Consider the following 25,132-nt stretch of genomic DNA (forward strand, 5'->3'; position numbering starts at 1 on the left):
AGTCCGGCAGTGATACCATCAGTGAGGGAAACTGCCAACGGGATGGATGTAAGGATACAGTGTTGCATGACTAAACTGGACTAACTACACTGTTTCACTCAATAACTCGCTCCACTTTTTTTTTTTGATCTGCTGCCATGGTGATTGCATGCTAACACACTAAAGATTTCTGGTTTTTTTATTTTTTTATTTTTCAGTGATTTTCTGTCACAATGGAAGAAACTGAAGACAGCATTGCAGTGGTGGGAATTGGATGCAATTTTCCAGGCGGTGAGGACACTTTAGGAAGTTTCTGTTTTGTGTCTTTGATATTATTTTACTACCTAATTTGATTGTTGTGCGTCACATGGTGTATAGTCAGATCCAGAAGTATTTAAACATGGACATTTTTGTGTTTTTGCATCTGTGCACCACCACAGTGGATTTGAAATCAGTCAAGATAATGAAAGTGCAGACTTTCAGCTTTGATTAAAGGGGTTTGACAAAAGTATTAGATGAATTGTTTAGGAACTGCAGTCATTTTCAGAGGCTCAAAAGTAATTTGACAGGTTGTTACAAAAAACTTGATAGCTGTCCACTGGAACACCCAAAAGATTTGTTCCTGAGGTGAAGGAGGCATTGCTAGGCTTAATCTAGTAGATTCTTAAAAAGACACAAATGGTGGTATACAGAGGCAAAAACTGTACCATTCCCCAAATAGTATATTAGGAACAGTGAAAAATCTTTCACTATAGTTACATAAAGTGTAAAAAGTAAGTGTTTTATATGTATCTTCTCCCAAAAACAGGAGAGGGGCTTGACAATTTCTGGAAGGTTCTGGTGAACGGGAGAAACTGCTCTGTGCCAATTCCCAAAGAGAGATTTGACTTAAGCAGCTGGTATGATCCTGATGACAACAAGCCGGGTAAATCCCGCACAGCCAAGGCTGCTCTCATTGACGGGTATGGCCCCTTATCTCATTTAGATCTGCTTATCTGTTTCACAAATGTGCGCCTATCAGTACAGTCATATTAACTTTTGTTTGGCAATTTCACACAATGAAGTGTTGATTAATGAAATCACACTGCTGCTCCTAATTTGTATTAAAACAGAGATGTACTATTTTGACGCTTTTCCAAAGACGGTTTAGTTTTTTCCCCTTTTGAAAATAAAACAAGTGCTCCAAACACTGGACTACTCAAATATGGCCTCTTAACATGATAAACCTCCATCAGTTAGCACAATGTTCCATGGAAATGAGTCTGTTTACATATGTCTAGATGTCCTATTAATACTCAAATCAAATCAAATCAAATCAAATCACTTTTTATTGTCACATCACATGTGCAGGCACACTGGCACAGCACATGCGAGTGAAATTCTTGTGTGCGAGCCCCACAAGCAACAGAGATGTGCAAACACAACAACACAAACGAGCAAAATACAAGAATGGCCAACCTGAAACTAATAAATATATGTACAATATATAATAGTGTATGCATTTCTGGATGTGTATACTAAATATTTTCCTACGTGTGTGTGTGTGTGTGTGTGTGTGTGTGTGTGTGTGTGTATACACATTTTTACAAATTAAATAGTAAAAAAATAAAATAAAATGATAATAATAATAATAATAATAAAATATATAAAATATACAGAGTTGAATATGTGCAAAACAAGTGGCATTTATATACAGTGTGGAGTGCATAATGTTGAAGTTCCAGTAGTGAAGCTGAGGTGTCTATGACGTGTTCAGCAGTCTGATGGCCTGATGGAAAAAGCTGTCTCTCAGTCTGCTGGTACGGGACCGGATGCTGCAGAACCTCCTTCCTGATGGAAGCAGTCTGAACAGTTTATGGCTGGGGTGACTGGAGTCCTTGATGATCCTCCCCGCTTTCCTCAGGCACCGCTTCCTGTAGATGTCTTGGAGGGAGGGAAGCTCACCTCCAATTATCCGTTCAGAGCACCGCACTACTCGCTGGAGAGCTTTGCAGTTGTAGGCGGTGCTGTTGCCATACCAGGCGGTGATGCATCCAGTGAGGATGCTCTCAATGGCACAGCGATAGAAGGTCCTGAGGATGCGGGGGCTCATGCCGAATCTTTTCAGTCTCCTGAGAAAGAAGAGGCGCTGCTGGGCCTTCTTCACTGTTTTGTTTGTGTGTACTGACCACGTAAGATCCTCAGCCAGGTGTACGCCAAGGAACCGGAAGCTGCTCACTCTCTCCACAGCAGCGCCGTTGATGGTGATGGGGGTGTGTACTTCTCTGCACCTCCGGAAGTCCACTATCAACTCCTTTGTCTTTGCGACGTTGAGGGTGAGATGGTTGTCTTGACACCAGTGGGTCAGGGCGCTGACCTCCTCCCTGTAAGCCGTCTCATCACCGTTGGTGATAAGACCCACCACTGTAGTGTCGTCCGCAAACTTCACAATGATGTTGGAGCTGTTAGTGGCTGTGCAGTCGTAGGTGTAGAGTGAGTACAGGAGAGGGCTCAGTACACACCCCTGTGGAGCACCAGTGTTCAGTGTGATGGGGGATGAGGTGATGCTGCCCAGTCTGACCACCTGGCGTCTGTCAGACAGGAAGCTAAGGATCCAGCTGCAGAGGGAGCTGCTCAGTCCTAGATCCTGCAGTTTCCTGTCCAGCTTCAAGGGAACGATGGTATTGAATGCTGAGCTGTAATCTACAAACAGCATCCTCACATACGTGTCTCTCTTCTCCAGGTGTGACAGGGCAGTGTGTAGTGTCAGGGCTATGGCATCATCAGTGGACCTGTTGTGGCGGTATGCAAACTGTAGAGGGTCCAGTGAGTCGGGTAGTGCAGAGCAGATGAAGTCCCTGACCAGCTTCTCGAAGCATTTGCTTACGATGGGGGTCAGGGCTACAGGTCGCCAGTCGTTCAATGAGGAGATGGTGGAGGATTTGGGTACAGGGACGATGGTGGCCATTTTGAAGCAGGCTGGGACTACAGACAGAGAGAGGGAAAGGTTGAAGATGTGCGTGAACACTCCAGCCAGCTGAGCCGCGCATGACCTGAGGACGCGGCCGGGAATCCCGTCCGGACCAGTAGCTTTGCGCGCGTTCACCTTCCTGAAGCACTTCCGCACATCCTCAGACACAGTGTGCGCACTGACGTCATCCGCGGTGCGCACACTGTCCGGTCTCATGGTGTTCGCTGTGTCGAATCTAGCGTAGAATACGTTTAGATCCTCACACAGAGAGGCCGTGGTCTGCGGTGTGCTGGTTTTCCCTCTAAAGTCTGTGATCGTGTTTAGTCCCTGCCACATACTCCGAGGGTTGTCAAACTGTTGTTCCACCCTGTCCCTGTACTCACGTTTGGCTGCTTTGATCGTCTTCCGGAGTTGGTAATGTGCGTGTTTGTAGTCCGATGTGTTCGCGGAGGCAAAGGCGGTGTTCCGTGCCGCCAGTGCCGCGCGAACATCTCCGTTAATCCAGGGTTTTTGATTTGGGAAGTAAATAATTTAAGATGCATGGTTCAATTTAATCCATTAACTGTCACTGAAGGTTTTTCTTATCAAGTCCATGTTATATTACATAACAACAACCCTGCTTTATCTTCAAACATAGGGCCATTTCAGAGTGACTACAAAAATTATGAAAAGCACTTCATTTCTTAACTTTAGGCACCATTTTAGATTACTTTAACCTACCTCTGTGCAGGGAGGCAAATCTGCCAGTTGATTCAGGTGGTGTTGTTCCTGCTGGAAAACTGCAGAATTCACTCGGTTTAGGCCTTTCCTGCTGAATGTTCTCAATCAGATTCCTTGGGATCTTACAGTCAAACTCCACAAAAACGTTTTCACCCTGGGAGACCAATTCATGGAGCATAAGTGCTCATAATAGGACTTTCGGGGAATGGTAATAAAATATCAGTTGTGCTGTAATCCACCTGCATGGAAGATGGCCTAATCCAGCGGTCCCCAACCCCCGGACCTCGGACCGGTAGCGGTCTGTGAGTCGTTTGGTACCGGGCCGCGAGAGTTGAGGTTCAGGTGTGAAATGTATGGTTTTCAGGGTTTTTATCGGTTTTCAGCGTTATTTTGTTATCATTTTGATCGTTAACTCGGTTTTCCTCGGTCTTTTACGTGTGTTATGAATAAATCTTCTTTTTTTCGGTACCAGTACTAGTTTTATTTTGTTGTATTTATCCGCGACACCTTAAAGGACGGTCCGTGAAAATATTGTCGGGCATAAACCGGTCCGTGGCGCAAAAAAGGTTGGGGACCGCTGGCCTAATGGTTTTAGTGTGTTGTATATACATTGCTGGTGATGTCACAGACTGAACATCACCTATCCGGTCGTTAAGTGATGACGTGACGAATCCTACTTCTGGGCCTAAAGTAGTCTGCGTTTAATATGGCTTTTGTGTTGTTGACATTTTTAATGTTTTGTATTTTCTTCTATTTAATCTCAAAAAGCTCATAAAACAGTCAGTGATCACTGTTGACCTCCCTCAGCTTTTATTACCGCTAATCATTTATTTAAGCTCAGTTTTTAAAACCTTAGGATGTAACTACAGCCCAGCCCATGCAGCAGTATATGAATGACTAACCTTGTATTGTGGATGGATTATCTCAGTTGTTCTCCTGGCTGAAGTTTGGTCCTTTTAGAGCATGCTGCCATGCGATTACATTTGTTCCTGATCACCGAGAACACTCACGTTAACTTTTATCGAGTGGAAAAAAGTTAGCTTGTTTATATTATGCTAACATAGCTGTGTCGCTAGTGGTCACGTAGCACATCATTATATACCAGCTAGCCAAACTTCAGTAACCTTACAAACGTCACTGCTGTTTAGTTTTCTGTCTTCATTTATGTTGGAAGTGATAACAGAGCTGTACATTTTAATTTGTTTCCAAAACCCCGCAGTCAGGACATGCTATATTGTATTTAGATAGAAGCTAGCGAGCTAACTTCCTGCTAACTTCTAACTCCGTTAAATGTCATAAATTCCATTTTCATGGATGCTTGGATGTTAAACTCAATTGTTACACCTGGTAGAGCAGAACGCTGATCATTTTAAAGATGAAAGACTTTAGACAGTTTTTCAACTCTCAGTAATGCCATAGTGATCGTTTGATATATGGACCTGCAGCGGAGTTTAGGCCCAGCCACGGCTAGTGACGTCAGACTTAACGACCGGATTGGCTGTATATAACTGTGAAATACAAATAACAAGATAACCCACTTACAGTGAACTCACTGAACTGCTTGTTGAACGCTGACAAAGAACAACTGTCTCATATGTTAATCATAAAATATAAGCAATTTAGTGCTCAGTTACCTTCGGTCATAAATGTAGCACATGATCATTAAGGCAGTAAAATGAGACAGCGCTGATGGATACAGTTGTGTTAAGAAAAAAGTTTTGAGGTTTTACATATCAGGATGTAATAAAAATCATCCAGTTCTATCAGGTCTTAAATTTGGGCAAGTACAACCTCAGATGAACTACAAAACGTGACATATTACGCTGTGTTATTATGGGTTTAATTCAAATTGAGCCAAAATGCAGAAGCAGTGTGTGAAAACCTGAGGACCCCATAATTCAGTAGCTTATAGAATCAACTTTAGCAGCAATAACTTAAAGTTTTCTGCATGACTTTATCAGGCAGGCACTTCACTGTGGAGGAATTTTGTCCAACTCATCTTTGCAATGTTGTTTCAGTTTATTGAGGTTTGCCTCAACACATCATTTCAGTCTGTTTGAGGTCTGGACTTTGAGGCATTCCAACACCTTGATTATTTTCATTTTAGCTGTTCTGTTGTAGATTTGCTGGGATCATTTTCCTTTTGCATGACACAAATTGGGCCAAGCTTTAGCTGTTAGACAGATTGCTGCACATTTGACTCTAGAATACTTCGGTAAACAGAAGAGTTTGTGGCTGACTTAATGACTACAAGGTTCTCAGATCTTGTGACTATAAAACAAGTCCAAACCATCACCCTGATATGTGTTTACTGTGTGTTATGGCCAAACATCTCCACTTTGGTCTCATCTGTCCAAACGAGTCCTGTGGATTGTCCAGATGCAACTTGGCAAACCTAAGCAGTGCTGAAATGTTCTTTTTAGAGAGAAGAGGCTGGTAAACCTTTTCAAACACGCCATAAATGTCTGAACTTGAACATTTAATGTTCTAACTGAGGCCTGCAGAGTCTAAGATTGCATTTCACAGGCTGACCTTGAGGTAAATTTGCTGGGTCTTCCACTCCTGGGACAATGAAAAACTGTCTTGAAAGTTTTCCACTTGCTTATAATAATTACCACTAGTCATTGCTGTCTTACCTCTCTGACATTGTGTTATCACAAACCCGAATACTCCAGACTAACAAACCACCAAAATATAACTGATCAAGAAGTGTGAGGTGCTCAAACTTTCGGATCAGTAAATCAAGTTTGTTTGATTTACAGGGCTTGGCTGCTAGTTAACCAGTTAATTTCTATGGAAGTAGTGAAGATCTACTTAGTTTTTTTAAGTTTTTCACACATCGCTTCTGCATTTTGGCTTAGTTTGTTTGTTTGTTTGTTTGTTTTAATAAATAAAAGCATGGTGTAATATGTCATGTGTTTTAATTCACTTTAGGTTGTATTGACCTATCTTTGTGACCTGGACCAAATTATATTTGTCATGTCCAGATATGTAAAACTTCCAAATAGAAAGAGAATGTACCTTATTTTTTACCATGTTTTAGGTTTGTTCTTTCATTGTGTTTTACCAAACTGCAGTGTTTTGTCCTTAGCTCTTTGGATTTAAGCAAATCTGCCTTTCATTTGCATTAATTTCCTTTCTTTTGGTGGAGTATTGCACTGAAATTGTGGACAAACCAAAAATAGAAACTGATTATAGGTTTGTACAATAGAAACAGCTTTACAGCTTTAGAGTCTGTACATGCATTACACTGTAAATGCAACACATGTATGAGAAATAATCTAAGAAGGAAGAATTTAAACCATAATTAGAAAATCCCATTGCCTGAATCTGACCTTGTTATTTTTTTGGTATTTTCAGGTTTAATGAATTCGACCACAGGTTTTTCGGCATCAGTGACAGTGAAGTGGAACAAATGGATCCTCAGCAAAAACAGCTCCTTCAGTGTGTCTACAGGGCTTTAGAAAATGCTGGAATTCCAATGGAAAAAGCCAGTGGGACCAGAACAGGAGTGTTTTTTGGTAAGGTACTAAAAGCTTACTTGTGTTTTGTGTTTTTATTGTTTTGTGTTACAATAATGGGTGCTTGATCCAAAACAAAGCTACTTTTTATACCAGAATTACCATCAAAATTTACATCCATTCAAATGAATAATGTTAAAATGATAAGTGCATGACCCCTGTGTTTTATGTATCTCTGTAGGAATAATGAACAGAGATTATGAAACAAATGCTGCACATGTGCACCCAAATGTGATCAACCACTGGACTGGCACAGGACTTGCCATGAGTATTGCAGCAAACAGAGTCTCCTATGTCTTCAACTTCACCGGACCTTCGCTGTCCTTAGACTCCGCCTGTTCTTCATCCCTTGTGGCTCTTCATCTTGCCTGTCAATCAATAAAACAAGGTCTGTCCAGCATAGATAACTTCAGGTTAATTAGCAATAGAGGAAATCATTCTGTAGTGTCGTATTTATTTAGAAAGCGGCGTTAGCTTTTAATTAGTTGGGATGATATGGTGTCCTTTATCTTATCAGGGGATTGTGAAATGGCTGTCTGTGGAGGGGTCAGCTGCATCCTTGAGCCAAGAGTTTTTGTTGCGCTGAGCAAAGCCAAGATGATCTCACCTGATGGAACCAGCAAACCTTTTTCCAGTAGAGCAGATGGATACGGCAGAGGGGACGGATGCGGAGTAGTTCTCCTAAAACCACTGAAAAAGGTCAGCATATGCAGATTAATTATAAGAAAATGTCAAATACTTCAGGAATTTAAACATTAAATGGGCAGTTTGCCAAAGTGCCAAACCCGGACGTTGGCAATGTAGTAGCTCAACCAGCTGATGATCCATCACAATTCATAGATTACTATAATACATGAAGTACAGAAGGGGAGTTATCAGTTTTCTTGTACAAAGTAATGGCTCTGTTGCACAAACTAATGATAATTAAAATCCACTGAGAAGTACAGCAGGATCACAAACTGTCATATTCATTACAGTTAATCTAGTTTAGCTAAAATCTGAGAAATATTCTAGGGGGAGTTGCAAACCTTGTGAATTATGGAGGGACAGACAGATGGGCGATGAACACCTCGCCATTTCATAGACCTGTTGGTCCTTCGGGAGGATGAGCTAAAAACACAACAATGACTCCCTTTTTTTTCATATTCAGTGATCAATTGCAATTAACTGCAGTGACCAACTGTACACTTTCCATCAAACGTGATTGACCTGCTCGCCTAGCCTATAAAAATTGTCTCCAACAGATTGGTTTAGCATTTCATTTTCATTTTTGCACACTTAGTTTAGTTCTAATTAACCAGCTTGAACAGAGGATATTTTCAAATGTATTTTCTGTAGCTGTACAAGTGGCTCCATAGTGCAGTGGTTAAAATGTTTGCCTAAAATGTCAGGAGAAACATGGGTGATTGCACTGAAAGGGCAAAATATTTTTGCCAAATCAAAAATATGGATCCATCCACTGTGTCAATTCGTTGTGAAAAGGGAAACAGTTAAAAGAAGGGTTTCTTTTTTTATACCTTTACGCAAAATATAGAACATTCAGTTTGATTTAAGACAAAGTGGAAATCTCTGCAGTATTTATCCTTCAGCTGAGTAACTCACATCAGTGCAATCTAGTTTATATATTTATAACTATAAGCTAAAGTTCAAATATGTCATGTAATATGTTTGACTCTGGTGTTAGATGTTCTTTATCAATACACACTTTTATTCATGTTTCATTTTGATCTTTTTGTTGCTTGACAGGCTCTTCAAGACCATGACTATATCTGGGGTACAATCAGCAAAACTGCTGTAAACCAAGATGGCCGCTCTGTTACTCCAATCACCAAACCATCCATGACACAACAAGAGGAGCTTCTCCGCAGAATCTATTCAGAGTCTGACCTGGCAAATGTCCAGTACATAGAGGCACATGGGACTGGAACCCCAGCTGGAGACCCAACAGAGGCAAGAAGCATTTCCAACGTCATTGCTAAATCTAGACCTCCCGGTTCAAAGACACTCTGGATTGGCTCTGTAAAGAGCAATATTGGACACACGGAATCTGCTGCTGGAGTCGCTGGACTCATTAAGGTTCTCCTGATGATGAAGCATGAGACCATTGTTCCTTCGGTGTTCTACACTGATAAGGCTTCCAGTGTAGATACCACAGCACTAAACATTAAAATTCCTAAGGAACCAGAAAAATGGGAATGCTCTAGTGCAAGAGTTGCAGGAGTTAACAACTTTGGTTTTGGGGGAACAAATGCACATGCCATTGTCACACAGCACATCCAGCCATATTCTAAGCAAAGGCATGATGAGAAGCAAGTCAAGTATTTTGTCATATCTGCAAATTCTTCAAAATCACTTAACATGATGATGGAAGATACCATCAGTCAGCTACAGGCAGAAAACCGGTTTGATCTAGATTCTTTGCTCTACACGTCAGCTTGCAGAAGAACCCACCAAAAACATAAATACAGAAAAGCCATCACAGTGTCTTCTGTAGTTAATCTAAAAGAGAAGCTAATTGCTACTGTTGGCAAAAATATCAGTGTTGCCTTCTCAGATCCAAGGTTAGTGTTTGTCTTCTGTGGAAATGGTGTCACCTACCATGGTATGTGCATGCAGCTACTAAAAAACGAGCCTATATTCAGAGAAAAGATCAAAGAAATTAAGGACCTTTTCCAAAAGCTCAGTCCTCTGGACATACTGGATACTCTTGAGAGCGAATTTGAGAGCAGCGACTTCAGAAACCCAGACGTTGTCCAACCCCTCCTCTTTGCTATTCAGGTTGGGATTACTACCTTGCTCAGGCACTGGGGAGTCAAAGCTGATGCAATTCTTGGACACTCTGTTGGTGAAGTGGCAGCCGCTCACTGCTCTGGTCTCTTGTCTCTGGAGGATGCAGTAAAAGTCATATATTTCCGCAGCACTCTCCAGAGAAAAGTCACCGGGGGAAAGATGCTCGTGATCAGCAACATGGCTGTATCAGAGGTATCTTCACTGCTCCCTCCTTACTCTGGTAAAATTTGCCTTGCTGCATATAACAGCCCACAGTCCTGCACCCTTTCAGGTGAGGCAGACGCAATTGAGCGCTTCCATAAGGAGCTAAGCACCTCAGCCAATAGTCAGAATCTGTTCCTTCGTGTGCTGGATGTCCCTGCTGCTTATCACAGCCACATGATGGACCCAATTCTACCAGAAATTGTGGAAAAAATTGGCATCTTACAGGCAAATGATCTTGACACAGAGTTGTTCTCAACAGTGACAGGGAAGGAAGTCCAGCAGGGAGATTTCTGCACAGGTGAATACTGGGCTAGAAACATTCGTGAGCCGGTTGCTTTTGAGCAGGCAGTACAGTCAGCAACTAGAGGAAAGAAGCACACTGTGTTTGTTGAGATAGGTCCAAGAAGGGCACTGCAGAGAAACATTATGGAATCTCTGGGAAATGACACAGCTGTCCTTGCCTCTGTGCAGCCAGAAAGAGATCAAGAATCAGTCATGTCTGTTGTCTCTAAACTGTTTGAACTCGGCGTTCAAGTAGATTGGAACACCTTCTATAAAGGCTTTGAGACAGTACCTCTGCCTTTTCCTAAATATCAATTTGACTGCTCAGACAAGGATGTTATCATTGGGGCAGCACAGAATAACACAGCAAGCAATCATCCTGTGCTGTGTCAGACGGGAAGTGAAAGCAACATTTTCACTTGTGATCTAAAGTCTGACTCTTCTTTCTACTTGAAAGAGCACAAGCATAATGATGTACCCATCATCCCTGGTGCTTTCTATGCTGAGCTGGGTTTAGCTGCGTGCATGGCCAGTGCTAAACCAAAAGTACCTCTCAGTTCACTGCAGCTCAGTGTCAATTTTCACAGACCATTTGTTTTAACACAGAATCCACCTGAAATGAAAGTGCAACTAGAACAAACAGAGAGGGAAACCAGATTCACCGTTCTCTCCTCATCTGTAGTTTATGCATCAGGCACTGTGGTTTCAAAGAAAGAGAGGCTGATTGAGGAGCAGCGCATTTCACTAAGCTCCATCAACAAACGATGCACATCTGTAGTGAGCTTTCAGGAGTTTTATGGGTATCTCTCTCAAGGAGGCTTTCAGTATGGAGACATCTTCCAGAATAAGAAGGATGTGCACTATGGAGATGATCTGAAAGAGGCTTTTGCAAAAGTCTCAGTTCCAGAAGAACTTCAGCCTCATTTGCATGACTACTGCATTCATCCTGTCTTGCTGGATTATCTGATGCAGCTTCTCCCAGTTGCAGTAGAGCACATCTTTGCTGGCAGGCCAGGATTTCCTGCCAAAATAGGAAGTCTTACAGTCTTTGAACCTTTGCAAAATGAGATGACTATTTATCTGAGAGCAACTGATGTGGGCACTGATCACTTTGGGGTTTGTGGGTGCTTTGCAGACAAGGAAGGCAGAGTGTTGGTTGAGGTCAAAAATGTCATAATCAAGTACCTAGGCAGTCGTTCTCATGTGGTAGATGAGTACTTCTACCACAATGCCTTCGATGTTGTCCCAAATGATCACATTGCTACTCCTCCTCCAAAGGCGTTGGTGTTCTGTGATACTTTAGGGATTGCTGATGGTCTAAAGAAACATTTGGACTCAGCATCTAATTACATTCCCATCACATATGCAAAGGACATCTTGGGCAATGGTTTCCCTTCTCTTCTGGCAAATCTTAAAATCAGAGCTATTAGAGAAAACTTTGATGAGGTCTTATTTTTGTGGGGCAATGAAGACTTCACATCACGGCCAGCTGAAATCATCCTGCAGAGTCTAGCTGACTGCTGTGAGATTTTCCGCCAAATAGTTGTTGAGCTAAAGCGAATTCACTTCCCAAAATCAATTAGAGCCATAACCTACCGTTCATCTGATATCACAGTAGATCATGTAAGTCCAGGTTTTGCTCTTGTTGGTATGACACGATCGTTCGCTGCTGAGATACCAGATCTTTCTTTTCAGCTGATTGATATGAGCGGGATCTCTCCTGAGGACATTGCAGCTCTGTCTGATGCCCTAAGGTCATACCCATGCAGCAAGCACCCAGAACTGGTGGTAAAAGATGGACAGGTCTTGAAACCTTCCATTGTGCGCACCCCACTAGAAATCACTGACAATAAGATTGGCACTTATACATCTACAGTGTCTGAACCTTGTATTTTTCTGACAGCTGATCCACATGAAATTACGAAACTGAGTGCCATTCGCTCTGACGAGGAGGCTGAGCCGATCAGTGATACATTCATTGAAATCCAGCCCAGTAAGATATGTGTTCACTCATCAGACTATTTCCCAGTCAGCTCTTCAAATCTAAAATTCGGCAAAACACTGTATTGGAACAAGCACTCATCTCAGAAACACAAGGTGCTCGCGCTTGACTTCAGCGGTACTGTCATTGCAGTTGGAAAACATGTAAGGAAATTCAAAGTGGGAGAACATGTTGCTTCCTGTTATCCTGTGGTGGCAGCAAGTAAGATCAGAGTACCACAGGAAGTGTGCTACAGCACCAAAAGGTTCCCAGTCCTCAGAAAAACACCTTGTGTTTCCTACTTTGTGCTAGCATGGGAAATCCTTCATCGAGCCTTGCTCGGAGCCAAGCATAATATAACAATCATATGCTCTGTGCCTGATTCTGCACTATTGAAAGTCTTGGCACTTAGCGCTTGCAAATCAGGCTGGAATGTGAATGTTGAAACGCAGTGCAATGGGACTTTTGTAGGTGCCAGTCAGTTGGGTGCAGTTGTCATTCTGCCTCCATTTGATGAATCCCTAACTGCTCAAATTTGCAACTTTCCAGGGTTACAACATGTTGTAATCGTATGTGAATCTCCGAAGCAGGATGTAGTCATTGAGGAAGTGTTCCAAAGTGCAAAGGAAGGTGTTCGTGTACAGATAATTCAGATGCCAGTCATTTTCCAAAAGGGATCCCTGAGAATACACAGGCCATACCTTTATCACTGGCTTAAGTCCTTAAATTTTAATGGGAAATTGGCTCTTGAAAGCTTTACCTTTCAAAGTGCAAAATCTGAACGAAAAAGCATTGATTCAGCAAAACCAGACTCATATTTCAGCTCCAAGAAATTGGCTGTCGTAGCTCTAGAAAATGATGTTGGCAGCACACTGTCTGAGATTCCACTTCTTCCAACAAAAAAACGGCTTTTTCGAAAGAGGTCTGTGTATGTAGTGGCAGGTGGTCTTTCTGGTCTGGGCTTTGAGACTGTTAAGTTCATCTCACAAAGAGGTGGTGAGTACATTGTCATTCTCTCCAGAAGCAAGCCCACACCAGAAGTACAGCAGGAAATCAACAATGTGGAGAAACAGTGTGGAAACAGCATCACCAGCATGGAGTGTGACGTATCTGTTTATGAGAATATGCACAAAGTCATCAATGCCATTGGCAAGAAGTTCCCTGGTTTTCCGATCAGAGGTGTGTTTCACAGTGCAGTAGTCTTGCATGATGGACTGATTGAGACCCTTAACAGATCTCTGTACGAGAAGGTTTTCAGGCCAAAAATAAACGGTGTCCTGAATTTGCACTATGCAACAAAGCACTGTCCGTTGGATTACTTTGTATGTTACTCCTCCATCTCCGCTTTCCTGGGAAACGCATCGCAAACAAACTACGCAGCAGCCAATACATTTCTCGATCTGTTCTGTCAATACAGGCGCAAACTCAGCTTGCCTGCACAGTCTATCAACTGGGGAGCTCTGAACCTTGGTCTGCTCTTGAACAAAGAACATTTCCAGCGTTTTCTGGAAGCAAAGGGAATAATGATTTTAGATGTGGCTGAGATTTATCAAAGCTTGGAGCAATGCCTTGTGCTCAACCGACCCCAGCAAGCTGTTTGCAGGTTTCACTTCAGAAACATCAGATACAATATCCTCTCCCAAAATAACACCTTGACTATGCGCCTTTCTGCATTAGTTGAGGCAGCCTTCCAAAAATCTAGAGAGACTTACTCTGAAACTAAACAAGATGTCTGCGTCTCTCCAAAGGACTATGTTGTTTCTCTACTTAGTGAGACTATTGGCATGGAGCAGAGTGAGCTGAAAGATGATTTACTACTTTCATCCTTAGGCATTGACTCTATGCAGGCTATGACTCTGCAGAATTTGATCTTTCAGGGGAGAGGTGTGAATGTGCCTTTGGTGAAACTGTTGGATCCCAATGCAACTATTGCAACAATGGCAGCTCTACTGAGTGAAGGAGCTGAAGGCGAAAGTGTCAGTGAGAACCCAGAGTCTCTACCAGATGAAGCTGAAGTTTCTACCAGATTGTGAAAAACTCAAATGGAGATATTACTTTATGAATACAATCAGCCATCAACCGTCAGAACACTACAATAATGGATTCAATATATTTTTTCCACTGAGATTCAGTTAAAAAATAAATAAATAAAATGGCCATTGCAATAAAAGAAAGTTCTGATATTAATGCTACTTGTTTACAGAACTTTTCATCCTTTTTGGCACTCATTTTTAGATTTTGGTTGATTTTGTTTTTTGTAATGCGTTTTTTTTTTTTAAACAAATGGCATGTATTGTACTAACTGGAAGTTTTTAAAAGATATTTTATGTCATTCTTTTACTCACCAATATGGTACAGAAAAAAAGCGGATTGCAACTAAACATGTAAGTCTGTATAAATGCGTTTACTGCTAAATTATGTAAAGTAAGTGCCTTATCTTGTATTATTTTTTTAAAATTGAAATAAATGTTTTATCTTTATAATTGGTCTTGCTGCATCTGTCACTGGGTTCTCTCCTTCTACTATCTACTATCAGTGCTTATCACTGTTAACTGATTAATTCTGAGTGTTTATCAACTTTATGACACTAATGGAAAAAAGCTTTATGAATGATCATTTGGCAGCACACATGATTTCTGAACCTTCTGCTGAGCACAAAATTATCATATCGTATGGAAAGGTCAATTTGGTCCCAGAGAGATGAATATGTGATAAAATAAAATACAAAATATCATAGAGCAATTTAATATCCACTGCACTTTAGTTTTAAAATTTGAAAAGGTTTCACCTAAGCTATCATGATGTATCATGTCTTTATTATAATTCTTTCTTTTTTGACACAGAAAAATCAAACTTGATAACATTGTTTTCTTCTTCTTTTTTTATTTATTTTTAAAAAAGGTACATAATACATGAACCATTTCTAACTGGCATAGTCATTTCAATATGCAAAGCTTTCAATGGCAAAAGTCATCTATTTTGTACACTTAGACACAAATACCCTACGTTTCAAAGCTGAATTAAAAGAGATTTAAGCGTATTTTGTTTTTTAATTTATTTATGTACATACATCATAGATCATAGGCATAACTTGTGTAACTCACTGCTTTATAATCAATGCTATGCAGACTTAAAATAATATTACAATGGAGCTATGACAAAGGGCATAACAGTTTTAGAGTACTAGACACAAACTTCGTCAAGCTTTTAATACACAACACCAAATAATGAAGCAATGTTTTCAAAGGAGGATTATTAATTTCTTGAAAATACAAATTAAAGTAAAATAAAATAAGTAATTAAAAAGTAATTAAATTATGATCTGAAACTAATTAAAGAAATTTGTAATCACAACAAATAGTCGAGGTTCTCATAACAAGTCTTGTACAGAGCGCTTATAAGGTGACTGTAATACTCATGGGATAAAGAATTATTATGTTTTGTTTTGTCATTATTTTTTATTATATTTTGGTTTCAAGCAAACAAGCAGCAGAAGAGTTTTTAGCAGAAGCTATCTAAGAGTGCTCACTTATGATAAACACAACTAGCTGCTTCTTAACTACGTCTACATGTTCAAAAGTATTTTTAAAATGGGGATTTTTCCACTTTTATGTTTAAACATGTCCGTCCACATAAAACAAAAAAACGTGTCATATACTGCCAGTACTATGCCAAAGTTAATCAGCAAACCGGAAGCTTGCAAAGAATAACACAGCACAAAGTGTGACGTCCAAAAATGGGGCATAAAAACGCAAGAAGACAAAATCTTAATTTTTCCTTGTCCACACTTAAGCAGAGTTTCTGAAAGGAGGGTTTTGAAAGCTCAGTTTTCAGTGACCTAAAATTCCATTTACATGTGGACAAAAGGCCAAAACATAAAGAAAAGCCTGTGCCATGGAGACAGGATGTACTGTACTAAACCATTAGATAACAAAATAGCGTGCATTAGCAGGATGTTAGCAATGTATGTACGACATTTACTCCCCTGGAACCCAAATTAATGGACTTTAGCATCATTTAAAATCTATACATACAATCAATACAATAAATGTAGAAAAGTAAAATGAAATGGAATTTAGGGTTTGTTTAGAAGCTGGGTAAATATTTATTTTAGCTAATTAGCTCCAACTATCTTTGAAAACACTGCCTGGGGTTTATGTAACAAGTTAGACAAATGTAACTGTTTAGTTAAAATGTCATCAGTAGTAATAGAATAGCAATTAATTATTCACTCTTTAACACATTAGTTACTAAACTGGTAAGTGTACTGTTTGGGTCCAGTATTACAACCAAAGGTATATTTACGCCTGTCTCCTGGAAAATCTTGTTCTGCAGAGTCATTGCTAACATCGAGTCAATCCCCAAAGCACACAGATTGGAGTCATGATCCAGTTCCTCTGCACTTACATTGATTATTTCACTCACAATATTCCTCACATGTTCATATGTGGAAGAACTTGGGATTTTGGGTTTGTTATGTACTTCATCTTTGAGCTCCATTTCTACCAAAGGTAACAATCGCTTTCTGAGAGACCCATTTTGCGAAAGGACATGGATACTGAGATTTTTAAAGCTGAATTTGCATATTACCTGTTGGGGTCTGTTCATCAAAAGACTCTTTTTAAGTGTCTCGTGAACCTCACAAACATCCATTATCATCATCCCCTTTGCCTCTAGAAACTTTTGTAAATGATCTTTGTTCAGCAGGAGACCAAGGTTCAAAGGACCCCAGTTGATGGACTGTGCAGATAGGCCGAGATTTCGTCGATAATGGCAGAACAGGTCGAGGAAAGAATTGGCTGCACCATAGTTACATTGTGAGGCATTGCCAATGACTGATGAGATGGAAGAATAGCACACAAAAAAGTCCAGTTTGTTGTGCAGTGTTGCATAATGAAGATTTAGAGCACCACAAACTTTGGGCTGCAGCACCTTTCTGAAGAGAGACTCATCAAGAGATTCAATCAATGCATCGTGCAACACTGCAGCACTGTGAAACACTCCTTTGATAGGGCAACAAGGGAATGTTTCACCAATTTTTGAAATTGCATCAACTACCTGCATCATCACAGAAACATCACACTGGATGTTTATGATAGCAACCCTGTATCTTTTCTGGAGGAGATCCATTTCAAACTGTGTTTTATCAGAAGGTCTTCTTCTTGACAGAGTTGCAATACAAGCTCCACCATTGTGGGCCAAAAACTTAACTGTCTCAAGACCCAAACCAGACAGCCCACCGGTTACGATATAAGTACAACTTTGTTTAAAGAGTTGTCTAGGCATTGCAAACATAGGGATTTCAGATGCCAGGCTACACGATTCTTCATGGCCTAAAACTATTTGCTGCACTGTCTCTGTTGTGAAATAGGACTCAGGTTTTGTACGGGACCAGGACACTTTTGAGTCTGAATACAGATACAACTCCCTTCTTAGAGGTAGAGATCCTGTATCAAAGCCTAATGATTTTAACCAGTTGCAGATATTCCTGCTTCGTGCTTGTAGATAAGCTTTCTGGAGAACATAATCCACATCGAGTTTATGCACATGAATGTGTTCGCTCTTTGGAGTAAACAATCTGTCTGAGACTGAGGGTGGCATATGACTGCTAAACACGAAAATCATGTGTTTTTCAAGAGCCCCATTGTCATACATCTCCTGCCAAGCGGCATCAAATGGTGGCAAAAGAACGAATGCGTGACTCTCATCAAAACATGGAGGTTCTCCAGTGAAATGTGACTGAGAGGAAACACTCCAGCCTGACCTGGTTGCTGTGAGAGCCAGAACCTTCGTCAGAGCAGAGCCTGATTTCGGGGAAACAATAGTCAACTTTCTGTGCTGCTTTTTATCTTCAAACAGTATGCTCTGCAAGATCTCCCATGCCAGTATGAAATAAGACACACATGGAGTCTCTTTTAGAAATGGAAATGTCTTAATGTTGTAGCACACTGCTTCAGGAATTACAATTTTTGAGGTGGCATGAACTGGGTAACATGACGCAATATGGTCTCCAACTCTCAGATTATTGACATTTTTCCCCACAGCTGTGACAATGCCACTGAAATCTAGAGCCAGAAGTCTGTGATTCAGTGATGTATGCTTGTTCCAGTACATTGCCTTACCAAAGATCAGTTGAGAAGTGGTCACAGGGAAGTAATCTGATGAATGCAGGCAAACACTGATTAGCTGAATTTCAGCTGTCTTCTCTTGGAGAGCTTTTCCATTAGTGTCACAGTGGGTGGCAGACAAATGGGCTATACTGTATGGATCAGTACTGTGTAGAACAAAGTCTCTTGGATTCACTGAATGTGTTTCACCATCAAACAAAGCTTTATCTGTCAATCTGGTCCGTGCCATTTTTGTTACTGCTGCCTTCCCTTTACTGATCCAAACCTCTTGGTGTCTGCAGGTGTTTATTACCTGAGCAAGTGTTTGTATGTTTTCACTGGTCACAGAAGCAAGGTCAATCAGCTGAAAAGAAAGATCTGCCAACTCTGCTGCACAAGCCCTTATCATACCAGAAAGTGCAAAACCAGGGCTGATATGATCCACACACATTTCTGATGATCTGTAAGTAATGACATGGACAGAGCATGAGCGTTTGCTCTCTTTTACAGCCAGAACAATATGGTGAAAAATCTCACAACAAGTCATCAAGCAGTCCAGCATCTTTTCAGATGAAAGATGAGTGAGGTTATCAACACCCCAAAGGAAGAGAATATTTTCCACATCCACTCTGCTGGTGAGACACTGGAGCACTAAATTTCGAACTTGGTATGCCTTCAAGTGCTCTTTGCTCTCCACAGTGATTGATTCTGGGTGCAAATATGGCTCAAGTCCTTTAGCAATACAGAGGTTATCTTCAAAAACAATTGCTCTTATTTTGCCATTTTGCAATTCTTCTTCAACAGCAACTGCTTCATTTTGGAAGAACAGTGACTGGGAAACATTTGAGCTGCAGCCCACGAATGAAATCCTGACCCCCTTAAGTTCCACTAATACGTTGCCCTCTCTTGTGGAAAAGCAACCGCACACATCAGTATAGTCAGGAGTTTCTTGAGTTGCTCGCAAGTACATAATCATTTCTTCCTGCAGTGGTGCTGATATGACTATATCTGTAATACCTGAAGGGAATCCCTGCTTGACTGTTAGCTGTCCCATTGCTAACATAGCAGTCATTTGCAGAAAATAGTCAAGCAGCACAGGATGAATAAAATAGTCATGAAGATGTTTCAGAAGATCACCAGGGACTTGAATTTCCATCACAGCTTCCTTGAATTCATCCCCAAAATGCACATCATCAAGCTGTTTGAAAAGAGGGCCATACTCAAATCCTGCTTGAGAAAGAATTGAATAGATCTCATTTCTGGTCCAAACCAACTTGCACCGTTGGAAGATCATTCGAGGACAAATGTTTGATTCCTCTAACAATGGCTTGATATCTTGATATGTGTACCTTCCAGAGGCATGCGTTGCATTCGAGGACTGTATTGCAAATGAGCCCTCCTTCTCTCCATGTTCTACTCTCACTTTCAGTTGTTGAGAGTGTGAGTTGAGTGTTAACACACTTTCAAATCTAACACTGAGATGGAGCTGGGTAATAGTTTTACGTGGCTTAAAACTTGCCATCACAGAGGCAAAAGCTAGTTCGACATAAAATGAACCCGGCACAATGGAAATGCTGTTGTTTTTATGCTCCCAAAGGTATGGCACGGTCTCTGAAGAGAGGTTGCTCATGAACTCTTTGTTATCCCTCTTTATCTGGGACATGAGTGTATGGGGAGTAAAGGAAGAATGCTCATCACCTTTCCGCACGGATTCAAAATTCAGGTCTTTCTTTGTGTTGTCAAACTGATAGACTGGAAGAGCTGTGGGCAATGTCTCCAAACCCCTGTGTAGCTTATGCCAGTCCACGTTCATGCCAAGTTCAAATAGCTTTGCCACTGTTGAGAGGATTGTGCCATAATCCTTATCAGGGTTTGCGGTGGGAAGAACTACGGTATCATTGCCCAGGGTCTCACATATGTTCCTGTGGAGAGCCCTACGAGGTCCAATCTCCACAAAGACCACATTTCCCCTCGTCGACTTGTCTTTGATGGCAGCACGGAGCGTTTGTTCAAATAAAACAGGCTCTCGGATGTTCTTGGCCCAGTATGTGCCTGAGCTGAAATCACCATCTGAACATTTGTCTCCAGTCACTGTTGAAAACAGTTTGCACTCTATGTTGTTGGTATCTAAAACATCTATTCTTCTCTTAATGTCCTCTAATACTGGATCCATCATATGGCTATGGTAGGCTGCTGGAACATCTAAGACATGAAGGAAGAGAGTTTCATCTTTAAAGATGCTCTTCAGCCTCTCATGGAGGGTGTCTATGGCATCAGCATCTCCTGACAGAGTGCAGGACTGAGGGCTGTTAAAAGCAGCTACACTAATTTTCCCAGTAAAGTTCGGAAGAATTTTTAATACCTTATCTACAGCCACATTGCCAACCACAAGCATTTTCCCTCCTTTGACTTTGCCCTGGAGAGTACTACGGTGGTACAACACCTTGACAGCATTGTCCAGAGACAAGAGACCTGAGCAGTGAGCAGCAGCAACCTCTCCAACTGAGTGGCCAAGCACGGCATCAGGTTTAATACCCCAGTGTTTCAAAAGAGTAGCAATGCTGACCTGAATCGCAAATAGAAGAGGTTGCACAACATTTGGCTCATTGAAATCATTGTTATCATGCTCACTAGAAAGCCATCTACTCATGCTGAAAGATCCATGACTCTGGAAGAGAGTCTCAATTTCTCTCACCTTATCACTGAAAACAGGAAGCTTACTCATTAGCTGCCTGCACATCCCCTTGTAGGCAATCCCATTTCCACAGAACACAAAGACTACCTGGATGTTAGACCTTACTGCCTGAACCTTAGCCTTCAGTGCAGACATTAACTGGTGTTCTAAATCTGAGAGAGAAGATATTAGGGAGGCCTTCCTATATTTGTGTTTGTAATGACTTCTTCTGCACGCTGAGGTGTATGAGAGTGCCTGCAAATCAACTGACTGGTTCCTGCAAAGTCTTTCATGGGTGTCACTGATGGACAGGCTTAATGATTTCTCAGACGCTGCAGATATGACAAAGACTTTTGTACAGTCTTTCGGTGTTGGAGAGGGAACTGTAGCATTTGTATACTGTCTTACAATTACATGTGCATTTGTACCTCCAAACCCAAAGCTGTTGATCCCAGCCACCCTTCCCATTGGCCCATTTGTCTCCCACCTAACAGATTTAGTTGGAATACTCAGATTCAAGGCTTTTACATCTATACTTGAACTATCTTCAGAGTAGAAAACTGAGGGAACAATAGTGCTGTACTTCATCATTAGCAGTACCTTAATGAGTCCAGCAACTCCAGCTGCAGATTCTGTGTGTCCAATGTTGCCCTTTAGAGACCCAATCAGAAGTGTCTCAGAACGAGTGGGTTTAGCAATGACATTCGAGATGCTTCCCGCTTCTATTGGGTCTCCAACAAGGGTTCCTGTCCCATGTGCCTCTATATATTGAACGTTCATGATGTCGGAGTTAGAGTAGATTCTTCTCAGCAGCTCCTCTTGCTGAACCATGGAGGGTTTGGTGATTGGAGTGACGGAGTGCCCATCTTGATTGACTGCTGTCTTGCTGATAACACCCCATATTTTGTTGCAGTCTCTTAAAGCCTTGACAAAGAAAGTCACATCATTAGAAGACTGGATAGTATCTCAATTATATAAAACTACTTGACACTAAAGATCAAATCATCAACCTACATGTTTCAAATGCTTGAGAAGTACTACACCACAGCCCTCTCCCCTGCCATAGCCATCTGCATGGGCGGAAAAAGGTTTGCTTGTTCCTTCAGGTGAGATCATGCTTGCCTGTTTGAGGGCAACAAATACCTTCGGCTCAATTATACAGCTAACTCCTCCACATAGTGCCATTTCACAGTCTCCTGGTTGAAAGAAAGGTCGTTAAATAATTAATTTGTATACATCATCCAATAGTTTATTTTTTTGGCAGCCAAGCATAAGTATATTACCATGCTTTATAGCCTGGCTGGCTACATGAAGAGCCACCAAAGATGATGAGCAGGCGCTGTCGATGGCAAAAGAAGGGCCAGTCAGATTGAAGGTGAAGGAAATCCTGTTGGCTGCAAGACTCATGGCCGTCCCAGTGCCATTGTAGTGGGTTATTGTGCCAGGGCTATTATTTCTGAGCATCTCATAATCCCTGTTCATAAGACCTGCAGCAGCACAGTCACAATCAAAACAGACTTAAAATTGCTGGATTTTTAAAATTGCTAAGGATTTTTAATGTATCATAGATGGTAGCAAGAGTACCTATGTAGACACCAGTTCTGGTTCCACTGATGCTTTCCATAGCTATTCCTGCATCTTCTAATGCCCTGTAGGTACACTGCAGCAGAAGTTTCTGCTGAGGGTCCATGAAGTCAGCCTCCGATTCAGTAATACCAAAAAACTTGTAATCAAACTCATTAAACCTAGAATATAAAATAAGTAGATCCATCATAATTCAAAAAATTTCAAAGAAAAAAATAACTTAATTAAACTTTTATATCTTGTAGGTAACAAAGAAATAATACAGTTTACTAATCACTGGTCATTTGTAATTTATGTCACTTTGTTAGTAGTTTGTGTTATACACAATACTTTACAAATCCTGTATTGTGTCATAGCTAACAACAGACACTTCCATTTACATTCTGATGCAAAGCTGTTGTTGCATACAAATTTTATTAATGTTACTGTATTATGTTTTTGTTGACCTTTACCAAACATTTTTGTCATTGTGTTAAACCAAAAACAAAACAAGTCAAAAACAGGCCATTACTAACTTCAACTGTATCCACTTTTTTTTGTCCTGAAAGGCTTAGATTAAGCCTATTTCTGTCCTTTACTCTGAGGGCTGTGCACCACACAGCAGCTTTTAAGTGTGTTAATTGTTAACTAGCAGGCAAGGAGGCACTCAGGTCATACAAACTCAAAGGACAACCATGAGTTGTTTCCCATCCAGAAAATACAAAGTTTTACACCCACCAGGTTAAACTTCATAATTGTCCTTTAAGGTTTACAAATTGTAATCAATAAATTTGGTACATTTAACAATTTAACGATGTATCATAACTATAAGCTGCAGCTTTATGATCTCATCTAAACATAATATAACAATATAAGATAAAAGCACAATAAAAAATATATAAAATATATGAATAAAATAATATAATCTTTATAATGCTTGTTATGAATTATTATATTATGAACATTGTAAATATGAATATAAACATAACATTTTAAATTACAAGCCAACTAGCCATTAGTTTACAACGTAAACTCATAAATGTTACATCAAAGCTTACAAATGATTAGTAATTAACCAATTAATTGTGAATAAACAGTCTAATAATTTTATTACATTGTAATTACTGACTGCCAACAAACTAAAAGCAACAACATCAATAAGAATACTAACATTTCAGTTTCAATTATTTTTTTTTCGTTAACAACTTAATAACAAATTAACAATGAGTTTGCCATTTATTAAGAGTGGTTAAAACATTTTTAAACTCACCCTTCTATTAGAGCTGCTTTGGTTGTCTGTATCTTCCCAGGTTTGTTACCTTCTGCATCATACCAAAAAGTGGTGTCAAACCTTTCAGCTGGAATATCCACCACACAGCTCTTTCCCTCCAACAGAACCCTCCAGAAACTGTCCACCCCCTCACCTAAAATATAAAGTATCACAACAACCTGAGTATACATTATCTTAGAATTTCGACCTTTGGAGAAAAAAAAAATGCAGATATTCAGTATTGCTTTAAATGGTGTCAAAATGAGGTTGTACCTCCGGGAAAATTGCATCCAATCCCAATAACAGCTATGTCATCATCAGCGTCCTCCATTGTTCCTTTGGGGCAATCATAAGATTGCTCTGAGAGCTTTTTTGAAAACACAAAATGAAATTTCAAGTTTCTTCATAGTAAATGTTTCGCACTGGTTGCTGCTTTTGGTCAGAACTAGTAGTGTTGCACCAGCCTTTTTAAATAGATGAAACAATAGGACAGTGTCTTAGTCTCTTAGCCTCTCCCCCAGAGTCACCTGGAACTTAAGACACTAATGGCAGGTTGAAGGTAATTTAACCGCAGCCATAATTAAGCCTTTGCTCCTGTTAACTGGCCAACAGAAGATGCAATGTTAGAAATGTGCCACTCAGTAGATTAAATAATCTGATTTGTCATTTTGTCTGCATTTCCAAAAGCATGATGTTCTTTGACACTGTGTAACATTAGAAAATACACTCATCAGCCACTTTAGTCTAGATTCAACAAGGTGCTGTAAACATTTGTCAATTTCACTGTGATATCACACATACTTAATGGTTTAAAGCACTATTTAAAATCTATAAACCATCACTAATATTGACCTGAAATTCCCATCAGTTCTTTGGAGTACTTTACAGTCTTTCAGCTGATTGGTTTAGTATTCTAGCTCTTACGAATATTTTGATTGAGGTTAATTTCCACTGTTTTCAGCTATGACAGATAACAGTGGAAAAGGCTTCAATAAACTCTGCTACCTGAATTATATTGAATTCTAAGCAATGTAGAGACATATATTAGATATTATTTGTTGTATATATTAATAATTAACTAAGGCCTTTTT

The 25,132-nt window shown here is 40.4% G+C and overlaps 2 protein-coding genes across 2 annotated transcripts; one reads left to right on the top strand and one right to left on the bottom strand.

The window, feature by feature from the left end:
• Positions 1-138: 138 nt before the first annotated feature.
• On the top strand, positions 139-14,863 carry LOC147322203 (uncharacterized). The gene is made up of 6 exons (XM_086306632.1): positions 139-270; positions 788-941; positions 7,010-7,170; positions 7,352-7,558; positions 7,688-7,869; positions 8,917-14,863. The coding sequence occupies exons 1-6, from the start codon at positions 213-215 to the stop codon at positions 14,458-14,460; spliced, it is 6,306 nt and encodes a 2,101-aa protein (XP_086162758.1). The 5' UTR covers positions 139-212; the 3' UTR covers positions 14,461-14,863.
• On the bottom strand, positions 12,202-24,372 carry LOC147322204 (uncharacterized). The gene is made up of 7 exons (XM_086306633.1): positions 24,315-24,372; positions 24,042-24,195; positions 22,793-22,953; positions 22,492-22,695; positions 22,223-22,404; positions 18,848-22,132; positions 12,202-12,228 (listed from the first exon to the last, which is right to left on the bottom strand). Exons 1-7 carry the CDS (start codon positions 24,370-24,372, stop codon positions 12,202-12,204), a joined length of 4,071 nt encoding a protein of 1,356 aa, XP_086162759.1.
• Positions 24,373-25,132: the final 760 nt, after the last annotated feature.

Source organism: Aulonocara sp. 'chitande type north' Nkhata Bay, linkage group LG9 (assembly GCF_057382095.1).
Source record: "Aulonocara sp. 'chitande type north' Nkhata Bay isolate Kocher_YH1m ecotype deep benthic linkage group LG9, A_spYH_male_GT1.1, whole genome shotgun sequence".
Lineage (NCBI taxonomy): Eukaryota > Metazoa > Chordata > Actinopteri > Cichliformes > Cichlidae > Aulonocara > Aulonocara sp. 'chitande type north' Nkhata Bay.